Genomic DNA, 26,224 nt, shown 5'->3' on the forward strand with positions numbered 1-26,224 from the left:
ACAAAAAACCTGCAAAATGTCTTCAAAGTCTCGTGCGGCCAGTCTCGTGCGGCCAGTCTCTTCATCTCGGATGTGTTGTTTGCGAAGGTTCAAATGACCCCACTACCGAAAGTTGGGACCTGACGAAGTCTACAGTGTCATAGAATTTGTTACTGATAAGTCACGGTTATGTAGAAACACTGGACAAACGCCTACCTGGAGTCTAAGGTTGCAACTAGCTGGGTTCCGCCTGGTAGTGCATACAGAATCCTGACGAGGTGAGTAAATAGACCCTTCCAAGTACCCAACTCGCACTCGTGCATAAAGTCCACAACGAGCATCCGGAATGGGTCGAGGTGCAGCACTCCGAGCTTCTCAACAAATTTGTTCTGCCGGTTACTCACATGAGCTAATATGACATAGCTGCGGAAAATGTGCACTCACTATCACAGGTACCCAGGACCCCTCTCCAAGCGTCTCTTCAACTTTCACACCGTCCACTGTATTTCCCCACTTATAAATATATTCTCGTGCCGTGGAGATATTGGTCTCGATGTAGACTCTGAGATTATCGAGACGGCTCCTCATGTCCTTAAGGAGGCCTAGAAAATTGAACATACTTTTCGGCGTGAGACAGCATGGGCAGGGACACAAGCCCATGTCTTTGATGGTGGCAATTAAAACCCTGAATTTCGTTGAGTAATCCACCGATCTTTATAAACATGACGTACTTTTCAGGATAGTCAGCTGAATACGTGAATATACGAGGAAATACCCTGCGTAACACTCCATCAGCACACTTTAATATAATACCATGGCGGTATGCTTGAATAAAATCTTGATCTAGTAAGATATCCCAGCATGCGTGGAACAACTCATGTCGGCAATGAGCGTGAAGAGCGGCCACACCACTCTTCGATATTCGAGGCAAGCTGCTTAGGATATCTTTGACCTTATCAGGCAGCTGGTGTGCAATGTCAAATGGTGCTTGAAGGTAGAATAGGAAGACTTACCAACGGTAAAAACCCTACAATGTGACATGCACCGGATTTCGGAGCAGAACGTGCATATTTGGTCAAGTTTCCAAAGTACATATAAACAGGCCAGGCTTTCGCTGTTCCGAAGTTCGCCAGATGTGTGGCATCGGAAAAAAACATCAGGCCCGTGATTACTCGTTCCAGTGAACACCCGGGCTCCCTTGGGAGCTTTTGCAGCTCATCTTGGGCATCTAACCATGAGTCAGACGTGTACAACTCGTCAAAGATTAGTTCCTCGTGACCATCCAATGGATCCTTTCATAAAGGCCTAAAAGGTAAAAGATGGAATGCGTTCACTTGGATATCAGCAAAGGCCGACTTGATCACTTCAACAAGTGGACGGAAATGGAACCCTGGAACAGAAAAAGATCTAGCATCGCCCTCACCCAATTTCATAGGAATATTGATGGTGACATTGGCTTGGGTCCAGTCATCTGGAAACTTGATATTCTTGCTGCTGCCAGGGTCGTCATCCAATTTTCGCAAACTCCTCTTCACCGAGAAGTTCTCTAGGTGCGTTATGTCAAAATCTTTCACCAGCATTACTTCCTTGACGAGACGGGCGACTTCAGTCTCGGATTTCTGGTTACTTCCTGAGTTCATCCAAGACATGAGCCGGTAGATTGTTATGTTGGAAAAGGGGTAAGGAGGCAGGAGGATACCAGGTGAATCAGTCTCCTGCGTCATAGTTGGACACGTTGTTGAAAGTAGCTGGGATGGGACAAATTTATCTGGTTCGAAGGATGTGCAGCGGGGATACAATCGACTGAGTCCAAGAGAATTGAAGGGAGTCTGAAGTGTGTCTCGTAATGTCAGTAGAACTCTCCTTATTCTGGATTGAGGCGGGGCAACATTTTGAGCGCCATGATCAACATGTTTGGAGATATTGACGTCCTCATCAGGAAGAGAGATATCCTCATAGGGCCTGGGTATCCGTCTCACTGGCAGATGGTGTGAAGGTTCTTCTCCTAGGAAAAGTATTTTTAAAAAAGGATCAGTAGACTTCGGGAACACACTGCTGCCAGGAAACTTACTAGTAGTACCCAACTGAGCATGGTGATCAATCACGGGTTCTGTGTCATTGAATCTATCAGCCATATCAAGCTGCTGTTGCGAAGTTTGCTGGAAGTGCCCATGACTTTCCGCTGTGCTAGAAGATGGTCTTCTATGGCCAACCTGAATATTGTACCTGATGGATGGTTTACATGAGGCAATGGGCTTTGGCTGAATAGGCTGCAATACGGTAGTGTTCTAGAAATATGTTTTCAATCACTAACCTGTTATAACTGCATGATGAGACAGAAAAGGCTCCTCACCAACGAGTTGGAACTGCCATGACAAGCTAAGCCTTCCATTGAATTGGCAACTGTTCGCTGCACCATGAAACTGTTCCGAGTCAGTGGAGATCTGGCTGCCTCTTTTGCTCTCTCGTGTCTTTTCTGACTGGCTAGAACTTTGTATTTGTTGTAGGATTGGCAGGTTGCACGATGCCTACTAAGCCCTCGACTGTCGGTTGCTTTCTCCCAGGAGCAGCCTGGAGCTTTGCAAGCCTGAGATGACACCATCAACGAATAGTAGTAAATGACTGAGAGCCAAAGAAGAATGAGCCCGGGCCATAGAATCAACTGTTTGCGCATTCGACGAACAGCTGTTTAGCAGACTCGAGTCGTTATTAATGAATGTACGGTGGGCTCCGTACTACTAGTAAGGTTCGACTCCAGCAGAGTCACTGCTCGGCACCACAGCCGCAGCCCGCTCCGGGGCTCAACAACTTGCACTTCAAGTTATTCTAAGGTTGGAATGCAGGAAGAACTTCAAGATCAGTCACATTAGTGACTTCAATACTAGTACGCTAGTCAAACAAATAAGTTACTAGTAGTTGTTGATACAGTGATAATCTGAATCTTTCTCGCTTCTTCTTCACCTTGAACTGCCGTGGCTGCATACTGCACCGGTCATGACGTTTTGTACACATATACATCTACTATGGATCGATCCGGGAACGTTTGCAACGTCAAGAACACAAGTGAAATGGTATGTACTGTCATTCGCAACACGGTCAGTATCATAACATCTGCAAAAATTCAATGAATCACCCTACCTCAGACAGCCAACTGGGACATAGGGCCATCTGTACTATCTGTAAGAATGGTGTCCAAGCATGTCTTCAAGCGATCTTCAGGAGCTGGATCATCGAAGGGTAGTGACAAGTTGCGCTTATCAACAACACCCTCCAGTTGTTCAAGTTGGCAATCTGCAACAGTGTATTCCGTGAAATCATGAGTATACGCAGCAATGCCAAAGTCCGCGTCATCTTCGAGTTGCTTCCTACTACGTTTGACCAAAAGCTTCTCAAAGAAGGAAGCTTCCGCTACGCTATCAGCATACTTCTTGGCATCGTTCAACAGAAGTGTTTGGAGAAGAATAGCATGTCGTTTGGTTGTCTCGAGCTCCCAAGCTGTTGTGAGAGCTCGCAAGCGCCTAGATTCGCGATTGGATCGCTTTGCTAGGATGGCTGCACGGACGGCGCTGTCAGGCAAAGCATCAATGCCACGATTGAAGACATTGAAACCCTATTGTAATGCCTGTCAACATAAGATGATCTGTGGTCAAAACTAAGCTAGAATACCTTCTGGACATCTATCATACTCATATCAGTCTCACCAGAGTACTTCCCTAGATGTCTTTCAACAAATCGGAGCTCTAGTGCACTGGGAGTATCATGACATGACGTTGCAGGCCGGAATCTTTTGGCCGAGTGCATTGCATAACAAGGCATGTGGCAGGTTACAGAGGGAAGAGATGGAGGTGCATACAATGGGACATCGGAGTCATGATGTCGCTGCGTGATGGAGTCTAGAAGTATACCATGGGGATTACTGGGAGTCTCTGAGTCAGTCACCTCGTCCAATTCGGATGGCTCGGAGCTGTCTGGTAACATGGTTTTAGCCAGGATATGGTCAGCCATACATGCTACATGGTGAAGATCAGGACTGGGTCCTCTGTGAGTGTTCATTGAAGGCACTCTAAGAACTTCGCGGATGCTGGTATATGGGATGCTGGCCATAGTACGGTCATGTTGACTACAATTGTTCCGCCTGATTATATAAGTCGGCGGTGTTTAAAAGCGGCCATGCCGTATTTGGTACCTAGGAGCTACTTGGTGGGAGCATAGTCCCGAAAAATATCAGTGAACAACCTAAGTAAGGTATCACTGCACCAGGTCTTTGTCTTGATACACTGCATTGCTAGTTATATATAACTAGAGGTCCGCGTCATGCCCAGTTCAACATGTCATAGTGATAAATGCCCAGCCAACCTTCCTTAAACTGTTCAATCGCTCACCGATATGTCAGCCTATCAGCTGGTGATTGCTGGAAGGGTCTGGCAATAAATTAAATCGTGACTAGACTAGGACTACTAGTACTATAGCAGAATCTAATCAATGAAATTCAGTCTAAGTTTGGTCCAAGTATCAACAAACAAATTCAAATAAACATCAAGAAGCACCTTGCGGCGTTCCTGCCCCCCGGGGCCCCAGCGCTGCCAACGGTATTAGTAGAAAATATAAGCGACCATCCGTTTAAGTTACTCTAGATTATGAATATTATGAATATTTTCTTTGTCTTTGTCGTCAGGTTGCACCCGTGCCTTCCTTTTCCCTTTTGCATTCCTTCTCATCTTTGCGCATTCCTCCTTCATATGAGCTTTGTGAACACTAGCGTGAAACATGTATGCAGCACCCTCTGGCATCCCGATCTTCTCCTCGTAGAATTGAATACTAAAATGTGCTGCCGTCACCAAATAAAGTATGCCGCAATCCTTCAGCTTATCCACATACTGTGGGAACTTCATAGCAGGGTAGCAAGCATGGATGATTGCAAGGACGTCGTCAATGCCCTGCGGCGGTTGCCAGTCATCGTCCGATTCCTCGTCACTCTCCATGTAGAGTGCATATGTCCTCTTGAGTGGTTTTGGGCCTTGGTCTTGTTGCCCGAAAGGTGGGCCGTTACTAGAAGCCAGCATGTCGTTGATAGCAGGTGAGATGTGAACGTGATTATGGATGACAGGTGATACGAGCTCGGTAGTAGGCACGCGCTGAAGTGGCGACACAGTTCGTTCCTTCCGTGTCTTCCGAAACTCATCAAAATGAGGTGTGCTAGGTAATGTAAGACACGTAGCATCCTCTGGATCCCGAGTTTCATGCTAAAAGTCATAAGCATGGTGCAACGTGATGCTCGCAGGCTAATATGTACCAAATATTTCGCCCACTCCTGCAGGTCTTGGGTACACAACAGATAGTGCGGACTCATGCTTGGCTGTGATGTATCCACCCAACAGAATGTGGCGTCCTCTCCAAGTCGATGCTTGGAGCAACACAATTTGCTCTGGACAATCTGTAACTCCTGCTCATATGGCAGAAGCAATGCTTTAGATTCCATCTTCTGATACCCTGCAGAACACCGTGACATAGCACCTTCCCGCCGTTCTGTTGACTTTCCCTTAACTATAGGCTTCTGCAATTGTCAATTATTACCCTGACGTCTGAGTGCGGTGAAGGTACAACAATTCAGATGGTGAGTCTGAACAATGTTGGGTCTTGCAGAACCTAGCTGCTATTTGACCCTAAAGGGTTTCTGGACCAGGCTCAAGGCTCAGAGGAGAGGAAATGTCATAAAAACTGCTGAATACTCAGACTCATAGTAGAACTGGTGAAAAGGTAACCTCGTTATGTAAGCTACAAAGTGCCAACATAAGGTAAGGTAAAGACAGTCTCTCCAAGCCTAGCCAGAAATGAATCCCTACAGTGGGTGACCCTCAGTGATGAATAAACCACTTACGGTATTGACAATTTCGATAGCAATGTTCTTCTTTTTCTGACCGGACATCTGCTCCTGTGCAGCTCTGAAAGTGTTGCTGATATCTTGCGAGTTCAGAAGCCGGTGGGGTGGGTCTGTGCGGCGGGCTGTAGACAGGTGCCAACCCAAATTTTCGTATGTCTTTGGGACGTCCATGGTGGCCCTCGTGGAGTCTAACAGGTCCTGGGCACTCAGATCTGATTCGGAGTATAAACGGCCCACGTATGTCGTACATTTATCGGTCTCCATGCTATTCAAAGGAATCCGAAACTCAACTACAGTAGTGTGGCCAGGATTAGTATTCAAGTTACTCAGCGAGTGTCATAGAGTCACCTTTCTTTCGCTCGGGCTCGAGCTCTGGCTTTGCGGGTGCAGGAAGTTCTTGCACTGCTCCGATATCTTGAGCTCCTGCTAATGCTGATTGAACAGCACAGATTCGGTTGATTTCTTCGCCGTCTACATCGGGTAGTTTTTGGCGAACACCCAGTAAGTAAGCCGCAGTTTGCACCTGAGATTGCTGATGAGCAGAGAGCATAGAATTTATGGAGTTGCTGATATTCTGCGAGAGAGGTGACTCCTGACCCACTTGGGAGCAGTTCGGATTACAAGCCTGTGCGGGCGCGGAAGACAAAGTTATTGATTTGGGTGGCATCATGCACTAAGATGACTCTGGGACGGATTTGCTCACCTCCAAGCATTTATATTCTGGCCAAATGGAGTGGTCATAATTTACTCTCATGCATAGTAGGTCGACTCACAAAAGAGGAGACTGGTAAGTTCCAAAAAAGGCTCGACAAACAACCTTGTATATGCAACCCTGACACTAGCGCTGTCAGGACTTCGTTCTCTTCCAAACAAGTATCTCAATTGAGCGGGTGTCACGGTATAACATGATAACTTACAGATGAGCATTTATAACGAGCCGGTTACCATATTTGTGAACACGATTCGTTCAAAGTCTTCATTGATTGTACTATGACTGACTCTGATATCTCAGAGGTTCAATTGGTTGTGCAAACCTAATGGTTGGTCTGGTGAGTGGCCAATTAAGAGGATTTAAATTCGGAAGACGGGCCAGCAAGCGGCTTATGCTAGTCTGAGGATGCAGCCAGATGACCTACTACTAGGTAGCAGTCACTGCAAAGAAGAGGACGTGGTAAGGCTTGGTATTGCTTGATACGTATGACATATAAAGTGAATAGGTGGGAGACGACGAGCCTACTAGTAGGTTGGCGATTGTGACGACCTGCTTAAATGTCACAACATGTAACATTACCTGATTAAGAACATTGACGCATGTTAGTATGCATTTTGGCATAACTATGTACAATTTAATTTATTAGTGCCGCTGTAGTAGGTTTCGGTACTAATAAACCTGTGGCACCAGTTCCTCCCCTCCCCATCTTTCCTGCTGGCGCCTGCTTTGCAGTCGCCTCTAACCCTACTATATCAGCAGAACCAAGGTTCGTAAGTTCAATTGGTCGTGTACTAGTTATTGTTACTGACCCTGAGCAATTCATCTAGGCTAGTACTACTTCGCTGCGACTATCGCAATCTCCCGCTCCTACTCGTGCTACACCTCCAACTTATGCCCACGTCCTACTTGCCTTAACACAAACACCCAATTAACCCCCTACGCAAGGAGAAAGAAGAACGTCTTGAGGTGCTAGAGGAAGCTCACCTTGAAGCTGGGAGGGCTGGTGACGTCGTTCAGACTCAGACTCCACTGAGTCAGCCAGCGAGTCTCCAGAACCCGACGACGGCAATGTCTGGAGTTGAATTTCAAAGAGTGGTAAGTCTATGGGTTCTTCTGCCCTCGCATATTTAGAACGACCTAACTATTTCACGAATCATATTCCTTCAATGTCAGTGATACAGAGCAGTCAGTCAATGTCCCACACCTTCAATCAATGCCAGCATCCGCCTTCCTCATCTCACCCACAATACTCAGCCACAATATGGAGCAGGTGGACCAGTCCTCAGCCTGTGAATGAACTGAAGGTCGACGTGTATTTCATACACTACGCAGTCGAGGGAAGGCAGACTCTGTATCCGTGGTGCCAATTGTTTCATGAGGTATTTAAGGGTGAAGTCATACTATTTGACTGCATTATTACGATGGCTTAACGCTTGTTAGGCTGGAGCTGTTCCAGTGCTGACTCAGATGCTCTTGGTCTCATATGGAGAAAGTGTTCAACGCAGTGATATGCATAGCCATGCGGAACCACCTTCAAACCCAGCTTGGCTATCTCAAGGCAGATGCAATGTAGCCAGGTGCGCTTCCACCCACCAGTTCTGCACGATTATCTAACAGAGAGATTGGCCGGGGACACCTTTTGATATGGTTGTCAAGCACTCCGACGGATACACAAGGCTGACTGTTCTCGGCACGAACATCGACTCTTCCAGTGTATCCTTCGCCTTACGCTGGCTCCAGCGTCGAAGAAGGTGAACCTCACCATATCTGGGACATTGAGAGCAAATAGATTCGTATTTTGAGGACACTCCCGTTTGCATAACAAAACGAAGATGATGATGAGCCAGCCGCCTGACTAGTACTAGTACGTGTAAATGAAGAATATATGCAAATTTGGACTAGTCTGAGTTCAAAGGGCAAGTAGCAATTTGGTCGACTAAAATTTGTAACGCAGCCTTTTGCTCTGGGGTCATATTATTGAATCTGTTAACGAGTGTCGTGTGGTAACTATGATTGTTCCTGACCCATAACTCACTGTCGATCACCGTACCCGTTCGCCGCTCTTCTAAGGCCCAGCGAAAGAGAGTGCCTGTCATAGTAAACAGTGGTCGCAACTTCTCAACCGTCATTGTGGATACACCATCGGGCGATGGTTCAGTCGAGCCACTGCTGATATAGCGATGATATTGATACCTGCTGTCGTACAGCAGGTATCCAATGTATGCCATGATAGCTGGGTTTCCAAAAAGAACAGTAATGATACGCCCATTGATCTAACAGCCTTGAAATGGGAACATGATTGACATCGAGAACCGATTCATGACTTACCGTTAGCGTGACATCAAGAAATCTGGATTCATCCTCCGTTAAGTATAAGACTCGAATCCTGCGATTGATAAGGTGCGAGATGTTCATCTGGTAGATTTGTAGGTCATATCAGAAATAAACAAATAACCTCGCAACATCCTTCATGTCACTTCTGACAGAGTCGACTATGTTCACGAGGCCCTTTTCCAGAGAACAGCGAAAATTCTCAGCCCATTCGCGAAGGTCCGCTATTTTCAATTGGTTAGCGACATCTTCGGATCAGATACTTGAGGAAACATACCTGGCTGCCTGCTGATTGCAGTTTCCCAAGAGGTCCGTACCATAATTTTAATCTTGGGCATTGTAGGTAAGAGCGATTCATTGAAAAGTGAATATTTCATCTCTTCACGAAAGTCCAACGTAGCATCTCCGGAGTTCGAAGGTACGAACATGTAGTTTTGAACAGGCATTTCACCCCCCTCTGGCTCAATGCCACTTTTGGCCTTCAGGCGCCGGGATGATGTGCACGTACTAGTTTTAGCAGTGTGTTTGGATCGGCCCTGCTGGGGGGCCGTAGACATTTGACTTGGAGTCACAGTGGGCTGGGCGGTGATCCCAGGCCCCAGCAATGGTGATGGCCCACTGTTGGGCACTGGTCCGGGAATATGGTTATCATTGGATGCGATTTGGAAGTCTTGATCATGAGAGGGCCACTCTCTGGGCCAAACCGCGTTAAAGGAGGTTTGAATGACTTCGTCAAGTTGGAGATTCTGGGGTTGATCCGGAGCCCACTGGGGCAGGAACTGATCATGATGATCTGATGACGGTTGACCCAGCGCAAGCCTTGGCACGACAGGCTGCGGTGAGGGTAACGACTGACGCTGAAGTTCTGCATGACGATAATCACGGTAAGGATCATGGTGGAGTCCCATTGGTGGCACGTTTTGGGGGGGCCACCGCCCACTAGTAGAGCCGATTATCCATGGAAGTTGATGATTGGCATGGTTGTGACCAACTTGAGCCCCAGCCTGAGGATTGTCAAAGTTGAAGAAGCAATCGAGGTGGAGGGCATCTGATGACGCAGCCAGTGATTGTTCAAGCTCGTTTGACAGGCTATGGTCATGGTTGTGCTGGCTGGGGCCAATGTCAGAGGCGTTAAAGTTCATGATGATGATCGGAGTCAGCTGCGGTACTATCGATGGTGGAGATAGTTAGCAAGATTTGAGATTTGCATTTACTCATCTTAAACTTTGACTTGGATTCAAGGCAGGCTCGTACAACAACACATGAACTTTATCGATTGACTAGTGAGTGTACGTTTGTCGATAAAGTTCTGAGTCAATAGCCCTGATAGGAACTTTGATCATCGTCGTGGCGAATTGGCAAGTCTTCAACGCGTTGTCAACAACAAACAAACAAACAAACTCACCAAGTTGGCAATCATGGAAGTCCCTTCACAGAATGATTCCTGTCAGGACTCAGTGGTAGCCAGAGAAAGCGAGAGATGGCACTAGTATGATGACTGCCATGGTACTGGCACCATGAGTCCGGTCTGACTTGGAGTCCTTTGAAAATTGGTGAGAATTTTTTTGTGATGGCTGGAAATCACGACTAAAAAATACTGCCCAGGTCCCATCATGATCATGTCGCGACTCCATACTTGCCAGAATGACTTACTGTGAGCCTAGAGCAATCGACAGTCATTCTGTGCATTGGATCATCTCTAGTCAGATAGTCATCGACCTTCAAGCAGTCATGTAAAAGAACTTGCTGAAAACAGTCTTGCCAACGCCCGTTGTTACGACTGGGATATGTCGAGCTGTCTAAGTCCGAGTGGACTGAGATTCAGCGAGACAGACATGGTTCTTCTCTCGATTGAGAGGTCAAAGGTTTCTGGCTAAGGCGAGTATCGGCGACTCCCTTAGAATAATGGTTCTTAGATAGCAAGGTTGGGGACCTTGCTAAAGGACTATGTTCCAGGTAGAACCCAGTAGATTAAAGTAAAGAATACAAGTGGTACGCTATGTGTCTATATAGCGAGTGTTCAAGCGGAGCTTGTAAATGGCGTATCAAGATAGAAGGCGGACAGCCCGCTTGATAAGAGATAACAGACATGATGCGGACAGCCCACTTGATAAGGGATAAGGCTATACATGGTGACGGTTACTGGAACGGAAGGTGAGCTTGGCGATAATATGAGTAAGGGTCTGGAATGTGATTGGACGTTCAGTAGCAGATACAACAAGGGACCACTGTCCGGTAACGAAGGAAAAGTTAGGGGAATAAGTATACCATAACACCCGTGCTACTGTGAAACAACGGTGTATCACGTCCTCAGTTGACGCCTGTGTACCCAACTGACGTTTAGAAGAGGTTCGGTTTCTCAACTATGGGCTCATGTCTATCGAAGTTATCGACGTGGATGCGGCATAGCCCTGAAGGATTATGAAGGTGTCGGTAAGTCTCGTCCTTTTGGTATCTATGTCACTTGTCACTTCATCGCTCGAAGCATCACACATTCAAACTTGCTGCCTTTGAGGACCTCAACTGTCTTGACCTTTGGTTTTCGCAGCGAAGCCTTGTCTTTACTGTGCAATTTGAGTGATAGTGTTATGCTCACAACTGCTACCGCTAATGAGACCCCGATAAGTGCCATACTTGAAATGGATCGGAACGGCACACTTAGGAATTCCAATTCCAAGATCATAAGATATGCAGGAATTCCTGAATCCACGATACATTGGACACAGCCAACATGGAAAACGCGGAGGGTGATGCCAAGGCTCCTGCTGCTCCTTCCCGGATCATATCGAAAACGGACTTCAACAAGATGCCTCGATAGCCTCGATAACCTCGAACCACCCACCACACATCCCTCCGATCTTTTCTACAAACCAGATTCCTTCTCAGCTGCTTCCCATTCTTCAAACTTTTCCAATACAGCCTTCACAATCTCCTCGGCCGACCCTTATTTTCCTGCACGAACATGCGCCTCGTAGTGGTGTGTTTCGAGTAGATGATGCTCTTTTTGGCTTGTTGACTTTTTACAGGAGGTATGTCAATGCTATGACCGATGCAGCCATCTCGCTAAGAATCCTTTTATAGGTTGAATTGGTCTGGGCAAGTAATGTCTCATGTCAAAGGAACACGCATGAAAATACACTTAATTACAGAGGCAATGCTGGTCGTTAGTGACAGTTCTGTATCTTAGTGTATGTAACTTGTTTGTCGCGGTTGCCATGTTGTGCTGACCTGAAAGTATCCTAGGTGCGCTACCTTGGAATCTTCTTTGCTGCGTGTATTCGGAAAGCTAAACAATCATCTATCTCTCATAAACAGCCTGACCATGCTGCGTATGTCTCCTTAGTTTCGCTGTCTTTTCTTCTTCTGACCAATGGCATACAGTCAATGTTCTGACCATCTTGCTGACAGATACAGTAAGTCTTCTGCACAGATGCCTGCTATTCACCTCCAATTAACCGTGGTGCCTTGTAGGAGTGGGTGTGGTTCTTTACTAACTTCTTGGTTCATTAATGACTGCCACGCTATACTACCATAGATGTGAGTCTGTTTGGAGTGTGCGCTACCGAGGCTGGTCACTGACCGGATTCGTCAGGCTGGATTATGTCTGCCATATGGAATTGGACGGGTATTATGGCATTTGGAATGCTGTGGAGTGAGTTTGGCACTTGCGAGCTCTCAGTGATATTGACTTGACTGAAACATGCTGCTAGTCATTATTATCACTCGGTTATATGCCATGTATCAACAATCCAGAAAGATCCTGATATTGCTCATTATCACCTTGCTGGCTAATGCCATCTGCATTGGAGTGGCAGCCGTAATAATAATGGTACATGCTTCAGTGGGTATGCTTGATTTTGGATGAAAATAAATGTGCACCAGTGGGGCTCATTGATGAATACCAGAGGAATACTATCTCTCCGGCACCTATCAGTGCTCGATTGGCTTTGGGGGAGATCTCCCACTTCTGACTGCCATTATATGAATACTCAGCACTGTGTGGGAAGTCTTCACACTGTGTCTCGCAGTCTGGATCGCAATAAAACATTTTCGTGAACTGCGACAACATCCGACAGGAGGGATTATCATGGACTGTTTCACAGTGTCGATGAAAACTCACGTGCTTTACTTTGCGAGGTAAGTTCATATCGTGATTATCGTTCTTTTTTTCCACTAAAGGGTCGGTCGTGGTAGCTTTGTTGCTGTTTCTTGCCTCCAGCTCATTGTTCCAAGATTGTCAACGGTATGTCAATCTTTCGCTGCTCCTGCGTGCTACCATGGTGTATCGTCTCCATAGGATTTACAGGATGTCCAGATTTATTCTGGGTTTCTTCGGATTTTGGGGGTCGTGCAGATGTTTGTTCTGGGACCACACCTGATCCTTGGTGTCCGAGAATTCAACGCGAAGCTCGTGGCTGATTCCGATGCAGCATCTGTGATCTGGGTACTCCTCGCTCGTCATAGCACAAGCCTCGCCTTCAAGATGTCTAAAGAGAGTCACCTGGCTCGAGCCCCCTAGCGTTTTATCCCTGCCAAGCTTAACTTTGGATACCTCATTGTCACCACTATCATGAAAAAGTACGTTGTCGAATTTTACTCTATTCTCTTGCCCATGTTACAAATTTATAATAGTCCCAAGAAAACTATGAGGACAGCTCTGGCATCACACACTGACCTCGACGACCTCGATTCGCAACCCATATGATCTGTTAATACTCGTAAGTCCGTCCGAAATCTTGTAATTTCTAAATGGCTTACCTAGAAGCGGTGTTCTCTGAGTCCCAGGAGGTATTCCAGTTCCCGCACCTCCATTTCAAACATCCGGTGTTCCCTTGCGATCCATAACACCATCATCGCATGCAGCTCGTCTGGCCAGATCAGAGGTGGCGGATTAGGAGGAAGTGGTAAGGCAGGTTCATAAACTTGTTGGTGCACACGCACTCGAGCGGCGGCCCAAGTGACATACATCAATGCCTTAAAAATGTTAGTATCGTAGCTCATGAATGAGTGAGTGACTCACGAGTTGCTGTCGAGTCATCGTGAACATTACGTTCCATGGCCTTAGTGGGTATTGGAGGAAGTGTTGAGGCATCTGTAGGATATTGGTGAGTAGCCACGGTAAAAAAATCCCCAACGCACCTGGTGATTTTGGTGTCCATCTCCATCCCCGTTTCCGTTTCCAGCTCCTCTGTTAGCGTTAGCGTAGTTATCCATAGTACTAGAATGGTAGATGTAAAAATGGAATCGAGAGTGAATAAATCCTCACTTGCCTTGGTCCTTGAGTTATCAATTAGCGTCTGGAAAGCCGTCCCGATTTGCATAAAGATATATTTATAATGTTTCCGGCATTTTCTGGAGTGGCGTGTGCTACTATGTACATAGTAGCTTGAAAGTACGGCCTGGTGGTTGATAGTACTACTAGGAGTTTAAGTTTTTAGAGTTTGAGTCTTGTCGCGGCTATTATTTAGTTTGTCTTTTCATATTCTACTTGTAATGCACTAGCAGATCTACAAGCTGCCAGACATTTTTTCTCAGATCGCAAACTTCAAGTTGTACCGGTTCTCGCGATGGTTGTTTGTACTTATTGAATTCTAAAGCCTTGAGACTGCTGTCACAGTCACGAGACATAGAATGTTTTCTTCAAAGTCGAGTCCGACTTAAAGTGCAGGACGGTCTCTACTAGTTTACCTCTCTGCATTATAGTGAATAAGTTTCTTTCTCTGATCTTCCCTCCAAATTCTAGGAAGATGTGGATGCGCAGAGCTTTTCGGCCTCAAGTCAGTTTCATCGGGTATGACAAGCGAATTGAACTCAACGGAACATTATACAGGGCCTTTGGACACATTTATTCTCGTATTGACAACCCCACTGTTGTACGTGATTCCTTCATCAATCCTCCTCTACAACCAAGTACTTCTATTCATATAGGATGTCTTCGAGACTCGAATGGCTGCCCTTGAAGGTGGTGTTGCAGCCATCACAACGGCCTCCGGTCAGTCTGCGCAATTCCTTGCTATTTCCACGATAGCCAGTGCAGGTGACAACATTGTTTCAACGTAAGGTCCAATCTTTCAGGTCCAGATCCCCAATTGACATCTCGGCAACAGATCATATCTCTACAGAGGGGTAAGTCTATTATTTTCAGGAGTCAAGGGATTGTTTTAACTGATGAGGTCGCTTGAAGACATACAACCAGTTCAAAGGTTCGCCTGTCAGCATCTTACTACCATATCATGGTGAAAGTGCACATGCTAATCATTGTCAATGGACTGCTGCTCATGTTAAATCAACAGGTTGCACATGATCACGGCATCCCCTTAATCGTGGACAATATCTTTGGAATTGGAGGATACCTCATCCGACCCATCGATTTGGGCGCAGACATTGTTGGTGAGCATGTCCTTCACGTAGGTGATCCGTGGCTCACATAGATGGTCATCAGTGCACAGTGCAACCAAGTGGATCGGAGGTCATGGAACGACGATTGCAGGTGTTGTCATCGATTCAGGTGCGTTCACTTCACGATGCTTTCAATCTGCATATCTCATTTTAGCTGTCAGGCAAATTCAACTGGGCACGCTCCGGCAAGTTCCCGTCGTTCACTTCTCCCTCCGAGGGATACCATGGCCTGATCTTTCACAACACATTTGGTGCTGTTGCTTTCGCTATCAAGCTTCACGTCGAGCTCCTCCGTGATTTGGGACCAGCCTTGAACCCATTCGCCGCATTCTTGCTCATTCAAGGTATTGAAACGCTTAGCTTGAGGGCTCAGAGGCACTCTGAAAACGCTTTAGCGCTTGCTCAGTAAGTTGTCATGCACTGATCTGTGCGTAAATTTTTATTGTTTTAGGTGGCTGTCAAGACATGAGAAAGTCGCATGGGTTTCCTATCTTGGCCTAGAGAGTCACCCGTATCACCAAAGGGCAAAGCAGCTTCTCCGCCCAAACACCTTTGGTGGTGTTCTCAGCTTCAGCGTCAAGGGCGACGTTAGCATGGCAAGCACGGTTGTCGACGGCCTGAAATTGGCTAGTAATCTCGCAAACATCGGCGATGCCAAGACCCTTGTCATCCACCCTGCGTCGACGACGCACCAACAGCTGAGTGACGAGGAGCAGCTGTCTTCGGGGGTCACGCCTGATTTGATCTGGGTGCATGATGCATCTGATGAAAATGTTCAAATTTGACTGATTATTTGGGCAGGTGTCTGTGGGCATCGAACACATTAATGATATCATCGCGGACTTTGAGCAGGCTTTGAGGCAAGCACCCTGATTTTCAAGAAGGAAAGATATATGTAATAGTACTGTTCCCTACGACTATAAGTAACATGTACAACAGCGATCTACTCACAGCTACCCTAAATATAGGTTTCTTCCTCCCGCTGTTGCCTGCGTCGTTCCCTTCGCGTGCGATGTACTTTAGTTGTCCATACAGTAGTAAGCAGCTCTGGGTGACCAATAGTACCGTTCTCAATACTGTTCACACTGGCGAAAACCTTACATAGCGGTAGCAATATTACGCAAATTATATAGCTATCTCTCACCAAAAAATTCAACACCCAAATGATGGAAAATGTGGATTCTCAACAAATCAGGCACCATGACTTATCATTCAATTTCAAGCCATGGTGACGCACTGTCATAACATTGTTGCATCCTGCAATGTGAAAATATATATCGCAACCATTGCTAGTGCTACTTTTCACGATAAAGACATGGATGACTTTGGCATCGGAAAATTAAATTACGATAAATAAGCACGTTTAATAACTCGGATACAATTATGCTATGATCCCTTGCTAAGCTGTGATGTCGCAACATCGCAATCTTGTCAGTGACTCCTTATTGTAGTCTATATTTGCATACATCTATGGCTATGTACCAACAACTCGAATTTCTTGCAGTATAGATAGTTATGTTTAACAGGAGCAGAATTACATCCCTCTATAGTTCCCACGACTACAATATCACGGACTCATCAATTCACTGATGCGGGTGCAGTAAAGGTAGCACGCGCAGATACTGTTTTTGCATTCTAAGATGGAGGATAATTGTTGTGACATCAGTATAGACGTTGCAATCAGCCGACATGGCTCGTGCACTGCTTAGCGGAGTTACGAGAGCATCTGAGTGGCGGAGTAAATAGTTAGTATAATAGAATATCGGAATCGGCCGAATATATTCTGCGCGCCACAAACTCCTATTATCGTCGCTGTTCCTACTAAGCCCGGAACCTGAATCATAAGAGGTTATGAGCCCTGTGATATGTTAAAAAGCAAACATTAAAGCAATACATTGAAATAATAATCAAGATGTCGAATCCCAATCCTAATCCTCTGACTTCTACAGCTACTGGGACTTCCACAACAGTACCTGTCCCTGCGGCAACACAAAAACCTAAAGAGATTAACCTCGGAGCGTTGTTGTCGTATAAAATCGAACCTTTGAAGGAAAAGAATTGGAGTGGATGGAAAGCCTGTATGATGGGCCTTCTCAAGCTTCATGGCGTGTCTGAACATGTAGACGGCACGACGAAAAAGCCTGATCCGAACAAAACGGATGAGTTAGCGTCATGGAATAAACTCGACCAAGTTGCACAGACCTTGATAATGAACAGCATCACTGATGAACAGATGGTGCATGTCACCGAGGCTGCAATGGCCGAACAAATGTGGACAAACTTGATGAGTATTCATCAAGTTCGAGGACAACAGAGTGTCGTCGTCGCGAAGCGAAATCTATTCGCTATGCGAGCAGCTGAAGGCGTCAATATCGTCGAACATATCAATGAGATGAAAAGGCAACAAAATGACTTACATCTTATGGGCGAGATGATTATGGACAAGGAATATAAATCCTTGCTCGTGATGTCCCTACCGGACTCCTGGGATGCCTTCACATCCTCGTACCTTGGTACGCATGCAGATGCGCAAGGGACAAAAGGTATAACGTCCCAGGAGATGACCTCGTTGATTATAGACGAGTATAATCGTAGGGAGACGCACAGTATGCAGGCGCAGGAAAAGGGGTATTATGCTAAGAGTACCGAACGCGGGAAAAAGCGTAAGATCGAGAAGGAAAGACCGAAACAGAACTTACCGGAATGTTCGATTTGTGGAAGACATAACCATGTCACCGCAAAGTGCTATTGGAAAGGCAAGCCGAAGTGTACGTCCTGCGGCAAATTCGGACACGAGACTTCGGCATGCTGGGGAAACAAGACTTCAGGAGCGTCATCTAGACCTGTAAAGCCGAAATGTGCTTACCAAGTGCGAGGCAATATGGAGGATGACGACACCGATATGGAAGTCGAAGACGAACCTAAAATTGCATTTATGGTTCAGTCTGATCTTTCCCCGAAGAGCGAACAAGAATCAATGATCTGGTACGAGTGGTTCGCAGATTCAGGAACAACCTCGCATATAACCAGAGTTCGAACTGCACTTACAGAATATGTCCCAATGAAAAGTGAAGTTGTCGGGATAGGAAACGAGCCCCTTGAAGTGAAAGGGCGAGGCACAGTCAAACTCGAAAGCTATATAGGCAGACAAAAGGTCAAATTTTATCTAAAGAATGTATTATACGTACCGAACACATCAAACAATCTATTATCTGTGCGCCAGCTAGACAAAGATGGCGGATGTGCTAGGTTCGGTGGTGGAAAAGTGGCCTTGTATGCCAAACAAGGACAACACATCGCGGAAGGACATATTGAACATGGCCTATATAAACTAAATGTTAGAGCGAAGTTAAGACTAATAGAAAAGACACATACTGTAAAAGAGAGACCACCAGCTGATTGGCTGACATGGCACAAAAGATATGGCCATGTAGCGGTAACAGGTCTTAAAAAGCTGTATAACGAAAAGTTAGTAGATGGCTTGAATATAGATAAAAGCGAACCTCAATTTGAATGCGAAGCATGCATTCGCACAAAACAAATAAGGGAACCTTTCCCGAAATCAGTAGATCAACGTGCAGAAAAACCATGTGAACTTACCCATAGTGATGTATGGGGTCCAGCAAGGACTCAATCTATAGGAGGAGCCCGCTACTATATCTCCTTCGTGGACGATTGTTCCAGGAGATGTACCGTTGAATTTCTGAAACACAAAAATGAGGCATCATCAAAGGTAAAGCAATATATCGCTTACCTTGAAAGACAACGAACCGAATCACCCAAGACAATTAGGGTAGATAACGGTACTGAATATATAAATAATGAGCTGATAACATGGTGTAAAGAGAAGGGAATAGACTTACAAACAACAGTGCCCTATTCACCACAGCAAAACGGAGTATCAGAAAGACAGAATCAAACGCTAACAGAATTAGCGAGAGCGATGCTAACCGAAAGAGAGTTACCAGAGTTCCTATGGGCAGAAGCGGTTGTACACGCCGCATATGTAAGAAATCGGGCACCAACCCGAGCATTAGATCATTCAACCCCTGAAGAAGTATGGAGTGGTAAGAAACCTGACGTGTCATATTTACAAGAATTTGGTGTACCTGTATATGTTCTCCAGGAGAACGCCAACCAATCTAAGATGCAGCCTAGGTCCATAAAACAAGTCTTCGTCAGCTTTGTGGATGGACCAAAGGCAATATGTTACTATGATGCCCGAACACGTCAGATACGAGTGAGTAGAAACTACAAGTTTATAAACTCACCGGAAAAGATCCCAGAAAGCGCTAATGATGTACAGCGCGAGGGGGAGATAGACGCGCAGACATCAGGGGGAGCTGACATGCAATCACCTATACAAGAACACTCCGTAAATGAACAGCATAGAGATATACGAGAACACTTACAAGAAAAGAGCTCAAATGAGCGTATATCCGCAGATAATAAGCAGAAAGAGCCGCCAGAGACAAATGAGCTGCCCAGAAGAACCAAGAGACAAACAGTTAGAAAAGATTACCAAAAAATGAATGAACCAGACTTACCGGACTTTGATAATGACGAAGATGATAGATCTAAGTCGTATGAAGTTAGAGACGGTAAACTACCATTGCCAGAACTTACAGAAGAAGACATAGTCTTGATTGCGATGGTAGAAGGAGGACACATTGACCCTAATGGGAAGAAGCGATACAAGCAGAACTTACCCAGTTAAACGAAATGGGCACTTGGGAGTTGGTAGAACCACCCGAGAACAGGACGCTCGTAGGAAACAAATGGGTCCTAGTTAAGAAAATAAATAAAGAAGGCGAAATCATTAAGTATAAAGCAAGGTTAGTAGCGAAAGGGTACTCACAAATTCCTGGTATGGATTATACAGATACCTTTGCACCGGTAGTACGTCTTGAGTCGATACGATCGACGATGTCTGTTGCAGCAGCCCTAAATTGGGAAGTTGAGCAGATGGACGTGAAAGGAGCATATTTAAACGGCACCTTAACAGAGGAGGTGTACATGGTCCAACCGGAAGGATATGATGACGGTACTGGAAGAGTGTGTCGACTTTGAAAAACCTTGTATGGATTAAAACAATCTGGACGTGAGTGGAACATTGAGTTAAATAGTCGTCTAACGAAGATAGGATTTAAACGTACTGAGTCGGATCCATGCGTCTATATAAGACAGACCGAGACAGGCACGCAGATTATAACAGTATGGGTAGACGATCTACTCCTGTTTGCAAATAGTGTCAATCTTATGAGTCAGTTAAAGATGCAGCTAAAAGAGATATTGGATGTTACCGACCTGGGAGAACCTAAAAAGATAGTAGGAATTGAAATAACGAGAGACTGTGCCGAGAAAACAATTGAGTTATCTCAAGCACGGTACATAGATTCAATCCTACAAAAATATGGACTCCAGGACTGCAACGCAGTAGGTATGCCCATGGATCTGAAAATTGTATTAGAAAAGGAGGATACCGACACAAAAGGCGAACGAAGTAATAGTTACGCCTCGTTAGTCGGATCTTTAATGTATCTTGCAGTGGCGACACGTCCCGACATCGCGTATGCGATACAAAGGCTAAGCTCTTTTGCCGCAAATCCTGGACTAACACATTGGTCAGCGGCAAACGGGTATTAAGATATCTAGCTGGGATGAAAAACCTTGGAATTAAGTATCGAGGAAATGATTCCATGAACGCCAAAGTCAAATTTGAGGGATGGACAGACGCAGACTATGCTAATGACGTTCGCAATAGAGTCTCAATATCAGGATATGTCTTCAAACTTAGTGAAGGAGCCATTACTTGGAGCTCCAAGAAACAAAACACCGTTTCGCTATCCTCAATGGAGGCAGAATATGCAGTGATGGCGTATGGAGCAAAGGAAGCAGTGTGGCTCCGATATTTGTTCGAAGATTTGAAATTGGCCCAAGAAGGACCAACAATCCTATATGGAGACAATATGGCAGCGTTAGCAATAGCACGAGACCCTCAATATCACGCGAAATCAAAACACTTTGATGTAAAGAATCATTACATCAGAAGTAAGATTCGCGAGAAAATAATACAAGAAGTATACTGTCCTACAGAAAGGATGATAGCAGATGTACTCACTAAACCGCTAGCTAAACCGTCGCATCAGAGACTCTCCAACATGATGGGCATGTCTCCAGATTGAGGGGGAGTGTTGTGACATCAGTATAGACGTTGCAATCAGCCGACATGGCTCGTGCACTGCTTAGCGGAGTTACGAGAGCATCTGAGTGGCGGAGTAAATATTTAGTATAATAGAATATCGGAATCGGCCGAATATATTCTGCACGCCACGAACTCCTATTATCGTCGCTGTTCCTACTAAGCCCGGAACCTGAATCATAAGAATAATCCACACATTGACGTATCTATGCAGAAGCCAGGACGGGCCAATCATCATTGTATCATTTCACTACTCATGCAAGGCCTTGAGGGCCGTAACCGTGACATTGCAGCCGGCAAATGCTTAACGTTGTAACCCGAAGCCAGCCTATCTAGATTCAATATTCAGTAGGCAATGAGGAATACTAGTATTGTGCGATTCCATGAGGCGTACACGACGTCCGTATTTGAAATTAGTCCAGAGTTGGAGTCGTGTTTCGTGCCGTATTACCCTTCCAAAGTACTTCGGCTCCACAAAGCTCCCGAAAACAACGCGTGCATTCAATACCCTCTATGGAGAACATATCCAAGTCAAGTAAGTAAACAGCGACGACAACGATAACGAAAGAACGAAAGAACTCGAAGGTATGTAACAACATTCCCGGACGTGAAGGTATTCCAAACCCAAATATTCTAGGAGGCTCCCGCGACACGCAGCGCAGTAGCCCTTCTCAAAGATTTAAGATGCCTGTTGACTTGAAGCCAACTCAAACCATTTATGTTTTGAACTCGGTCGACACAAGGGAGCCAGGCGGAAATGATGCGAGCGATAGTTTCAGCATCTATTAGAAACTCGGATAAGTCCAAAGCCAATGATCGTAGGGAGGTATGTTGTATTGGCTCGGCATCAGGATTGATGTCGATAGTTGCAATCTTGATTGGAACTTGTAGTGTATGCAATTGTGGACATAGACCGATCGCTGTGAATAATCCACGGAGGGAGATTTCGGAAGAAGGAACACGGTCACCTGAGTCATCAATTTCCAGAGTGCGGATGTGCGGCCAAGTAGACATAGCTTGCAAGAGCATATCATTGTCCAGGTAGATGTAGAAATTATTAAACATGAGCTTCAGGGTTTGGAGCTGTGTGAAGCAAAGGAAATACGGAATTGGTGTCAAAGACTCGTCGTCTCCCACGAATCCGTCATCATAAGAACAAATGGAGATTTCTTCGAGAGTCAGACACGCTGTGCAGTGGGACAGAGCATGAAAGAGTTGCTCGGCCTGTTCTGAAGAGAAATGATGGGCTTCAAACTCGAACTCCTTCAGCGAGGGAAATTGCCAGTGTTGCATGACTGTGATGATGTCTCCGGCATCGTAGAGCTGTTGAAAGGAAAGGCTTGTGATGTTAAGGAATGATAAATTCACGATATCTTGTTTTGGCAGCGAAGGATGGTCATTATACCCTTGATCAATTTCCAATTTGCGAAGGGTAGGGAGGTGGGAGAGGTGCTTCCATGCTGCCAAGTCGACCATTGGACAAGAAAGAGTTACAAGCCGCGTGCACCAATGAATCCTATCGGATAGCAGGGTCAGCTCATCTGCTGTGCTGTCACCATCGCATATTTCAGGAGTGTAGATGCATAGATGCTCCAGAGCAATGCAACGTGTCACAAAAGATTGCAAACCCTCGTCGACGCTCAATAGATGACATCGGTGCAGCATGCGAGGCAGAAAGAGGTTCAAATATGTGGTGGACAGACTTAATGACTTCAGCCTCGGAAATATGCATGCCTCAGTGGGGATGACAGAAAGAAGGTGCGGATGATCAGATTGTATGTCCAATGTGCGTATATGGGAGGAGTGACGCAGAAATTGATGGGCCTCATGGGCAGATAATGGCTCGACGCCTTTCGACCAGGGCTCGTCCCGCTATTATGTAGACGCTCAGTGAGCCGAAAAAAAACGAACAAAGCATAATGAAGTCGTGCACTGACCCTTGTACCACTATGATATATCAGTGGATGTAACCTCGCTACACAGCCTAGCAGTGGTTCTAACTCATGGATTTCAGTCCACAGCAAATCCATCGCAGGCTCGTGGAAGATTTTGCATGTCCTTGCAAGTGCTGCAAGCAATTTCCGGGTCGATGTTGTTTGAGTAGATGGTATTGTTTTCACATAGGCGAATATTTCCAGGAGGACTTCGGGAATAAGTAAAGCCTGATGCATCAGTAGAGTCAGAGCTCAAAACTAGGTTTGATGTAAATCCAAAAACATATTGCCTACTACTTACGTGCTATTTATCGGTGTGGGCTGCATAGCATTGCAGATACAAGGACGAACCGTGAGAATTCAAGCGAGTGAGAAAACCATTTGAGTCTCCTCACTACCAACCACGATGCCACGGCGGCAGATGAATTCTCTTTCCGAATGGATCGTTAGGGTATGGCCAGGCTCAAGGGCAGCACCTATCACAGCAGTCTCAGGTAAATCTTTCCCAACAATCCAAACCAGGTAGTACTGCTAGTTTCGGCAGTGTTAGTAGGGGAGCCGTTGGAAGCTTCAGGTGGTCAGGGAGGTTCTTCCAGAAAGAAGCCCAGAGTTGGATAGCTCATTTTGTCTTGTAAATACAGTTGCTCTGCAGAATTTGATTTTGTTTTCATTTGTTTGCCACACCGATCAAGACGAACGTTCATTTGCACACACCAAGTACTTATCCGTATACATAGCACCACGGTCCACAGGCTGAGCCCTGTGTTTTGCTTCACCCGCTCCCTCTCACGTTCTTAGTCTGCTACCTGAGACTCGGAAATGGGCGAAAGGCCAACTGGAGACAGAGACATCGAGCTCGACGCACCTGGATGTAGATGTCAGTGATAATGGGTGAGTAGACGTAGTTTGTTGCAGTCTGCAGAGCTCCTGACTCATGTGACAAATTCATCTAGACGCCTGGTTGCCCTTACCGCCAAGGTTGTCAAGGAATTGACTTATGCCACTGCTGGGCAGTTTCGGTGACGTTTGGAAATGTCACATCTCTTCTAGCATACTATGCGTTTTTGACTACATGTTCCGACCTAACGTGGATCTCTCACTTCGGGAGTAGCGTACGATGGGCTGCTCCTGAGCTTTTCGAAGTTTTGGACGTCGAGGATGCATCTAGCTCACCAAAACTAGAAAGCGACATTTATTCATTTGGATGCATCGCATACCAGGTTTGTTAACGATGTACATCTGCAGCGCTCTTGTTCTCATTTGTGTCAGGTTCTATCGGGCAAGCTGCCGTACTATAACATTTGCAGTGATAACCAGGTGGTCGTGGCCATACTCAAGGGTGTCAAGCCTGAGCATCCAGATATCGCTGTCATCGAAGATTATCAGTGGAACTTTACAGAGCTGAGCTATCACAGCGACCTCCCATTGCGTATGTCCCAGATTTGATGTGTCACTATAGAGATGCCATGTGATAATTCATGTTTTTGTATCAGGCAAGTACTATGACCATCGACTTCTTGGGATTCTGTGCACATTGATGGATGGTCAGTGGTCGATTTAGAAGAACTAACTTCGGGGATCCATGATCTGATCGTTGAACTAGGCCGGGGGGCTCACAGCCCACAGACAGAGCAAGCAAGGCTGAGATGAGGTGAAGCCACATGACATTAAAGGTGATTCTGGTATCGGTTCTCAGCGACTGCCACTATGCAAGTCATCATTTGTCAGTCATGCATTTGGAGTAGAAAAAGAGGTGGGCCAAACACGACGCTTCAACTAGTACAGCTACTCATGCTCTCAATTCATCGTTGCGCACAATAAGTCAGGCGAGGCCAACATCGACAAGGACTTGATCTCACCTCGGAACGAAAGGTTTGTTCTCCATGATAGCAAAGCCTGCAACGCGATATATTCCAAGGTTCAACTTTAAACGTTCCCCTTGCCCTGCATTTGTCACCATCGCTAACGTCCTACTGCTATTGTCTTCAGGACTTGAAACCATTTCTATCTACGACTAACGACATTTGTCTTGAACATTCGCTCTTCTTGACACCCTTTCCGCTCTTCATTATCGCCTGGTGTGTATTCTATATGATTCTTAGACTATCTTTATAGCACGCTGGACGTAGCTATGGTATCTTATCATGGATGTATCGTTGTTGAATTATATCAAGTACGATCACATGGTTGTTACAGACACAGATATCAAAAGGACTGAACCAGTGAGTTGTTGTTGACGATAATACAGAAGTACTAGTACAGCAGTTTATAACTACGGTCAACAGCGACGACAACGATAACAAATGAATGAAAGAACTCGAAGGTATGTAACAACATTCCCGGACGTGAAGGTATTCCAAACTCAAATAGCATTCTAGGAGGCTCCCACGACACGCGGCGCAGTAGCCGTTCTCAAAGATCTAAGACACCTGTTGACTTTACCCCAACTCAAACTATATATGCTTCGAACTTGGTCGACACAAGGGAGCCAGGTGGAAATGATGCGAGCAAGAGTTTCAGCATCTGCTATTTGTAGTGCTGCCGTGGTCCGGTTCGGTCCGGTTCGGAGGGTCCTAGACGAGAACCAAGAACCGGACCATCGGTTCGGTTCTACAAAATGTCCGAACCCAGAACCGGACCATAGATAACCGTTCTCTATGGTCCGGTTCGGTTTTTTGGGGGTCCGAACCCGAACCGAACCAAAAAAAAAACTGTAAGAGCACGCAAAAAAACATTGACAAAGTACTAAGTAGTATACATGTTGAGTAACTAATCTAATAACATGG

General features: G+C 45.8%; 8 protein-coding genes across 8 annotated transcripts; 2 read left to right on the forward strand and 6 right to left on the reverse strand.

Moving 5' to 3' along the window:
* Positions 1-3,118: 3,118 nt before the first annotated feature.
* On the reverse strand, positions 3,119-4,083 carry F5147DRAFT_778373 (uncharacterized protein; the record flags this gene model as incomplete). The annotated part of the gene is made up of 2 exons (XM_041442125.1): positions 3,119-3,589; positions 3,646-4,083. 2 exons carry the CDS (start codon positions 4,081-4,083, stop codon positions 3,119-3,121), a joined length of 909 nt encoding a protein of 302 aa, XP_041288164.1.
* Positions 4,084-4,604: 521 nt separating this feature from the next.
* Positions 4,605-6,527, reverse strand: F5147DRAFT_656636 (uncharacterized protein; the record flags this gene model as incomplete). Its single annotated transcript, XM_041434143.1, has 4 exons — positions 4,605-5,222; positions 5,273-5,533; positions 5,858-6,150; positions 6,209-6,527. The coding sequence occupies 4 exons, from the start codon at positions 6,525-6,527 to the stop codon at positions 4,605-4,607; spliced, it is 1,491 nt and encodes a 496-aa protein (XP_041288165.1).
* Positions 6,528-7,500: 973 nt separating this feature from the next.
* On the reverse strand, positions 7,501-10,045 carry F5147DRAFT_778375 (uncharacterized protein; the record flags this gene model as incomplete). Its single annotated transcript, XM_041442126.1, has 5 exons — positions 7,501-7,709; positions 8,608-8,845; positions 8,901-8,987; positions 9,057-9,127; positions 9,181-10,045. 5 exons carry the CDS (start codon positions 10,043-10,045, stop codon positions 7,501-7,503), a joined length of 1,470 nt encoding a protein of 489 aa, XP_041288166.1.
* A 3,616-nt stretch (positions 10,046-13,661) lies between these two features.
* Positions 13,662-14,117, reverse strand: F5147DRAFT_656638 (uncharacterized protein; the record flags this gene model as incomplete). The annotated part of the gene is made up of 3 exons (XM_041434144.1): positions 13,662-13,877; positions 13,924-13,995; positions 14,043-14,117. 3 exons carry the CDS (start codon positions 14,115-14,117, stop codon positions 13,662-13,664), a joined length of 363 nt encoding a protein of 120 aa, XP_041288167.1.
* Positions 14,118-14,650: 533 nt separating this feature from the next.
* F5147DRAFT_818426 (pyridoxal phosphate-dependent transferase) lies at positions 14,651-16,217 on the forward strand (the record flags this gene model as incomplete). Its single annotated transcript, XM_041443611.1, has 8 exons — positions 14,651-14,776; positions 14,832-14,959; positions 15,011-15,029; positions 15,107-15,293; positions 15,346-15,411; positions 15,464-15,707; positions 15,754-16,051; positions 16,104-16,217. The coding sequence occupies 8 exons, from the start codon at positions 14,651-14,653 to the stop codon at positions 16,173-16,175; spliced, it is 1,140 nt and encodes a 379-aa protein (XP_041288168.1). The 3' UTR covers positions 16,176-16,217.
* Positions 16,218-22,042: 5,825 nt separating this feature from the next.
* F5147DRAFT_818445 (uncharacterized protein) lies at positions 22,043-23,001 on the reverse strand. Its single transcript, XM_041443612.1, has one exon. It carries the CDS (start codon positions 22,978-22,980, stop codon positions 22,138-22,140), a length of 843 nt encoding a protein of 280 aa, XP_041288169.1. The 5' UTR covers positions 22,981-23,001; the 3' UTR covers positions 22,043-22,137.
* A 482-nt stretch (positions 23,002-23,483) lies between these two features.
* On the reverse strand, positions 23,484-23,675 carry F5147DRAFT_549422 (uncharacterized protein; the record flags this gene model as incomplete). The annotated part of the gene is made up of 1 exon (XM_041430383.1): positions 23,484-23,675. A coding segment is annotated over one exon (192 nt), but the record flags the coding sequence as incomplete, so codon positions are not given.
* Positions 23,676-24,257: 582 nt separating this feature from the next.
* On the forward strand, positions 24,258-24,884 carry F5147DRAFT_818452 (uncharacterized protein; the record flags this gene model as incomplete). Its single annotated transcript, XM_041443613.1, has 3 exons — positions 24,258-24,315; positions 24,453-24,658; positions 24,708-24,884. 3 exons carry the CDS (start codon positions 24,258-24,260, stop codon positions 24,882-24,884), a joined length of 441 nt encoding a protein of 146 aa, XP_041288171.1.
* Positions 24,885-26,224: the final 1,340 nt, after the last annotated feature.

The sequence above is a fragment of the Suillus discolor genome (assembly GCF_016758755.1).
Source record: "Suillus discolor strain FC423 chromosome Unknown F5147scaffold_70, whole genome shotgun sequence".
Classification (NCBI taxonomy): Eukaryota; Fungi; Basidiomycota; class Agaricomycetes; order Boletales; family Suillaceae; genus Suillus; species Suillus discolor.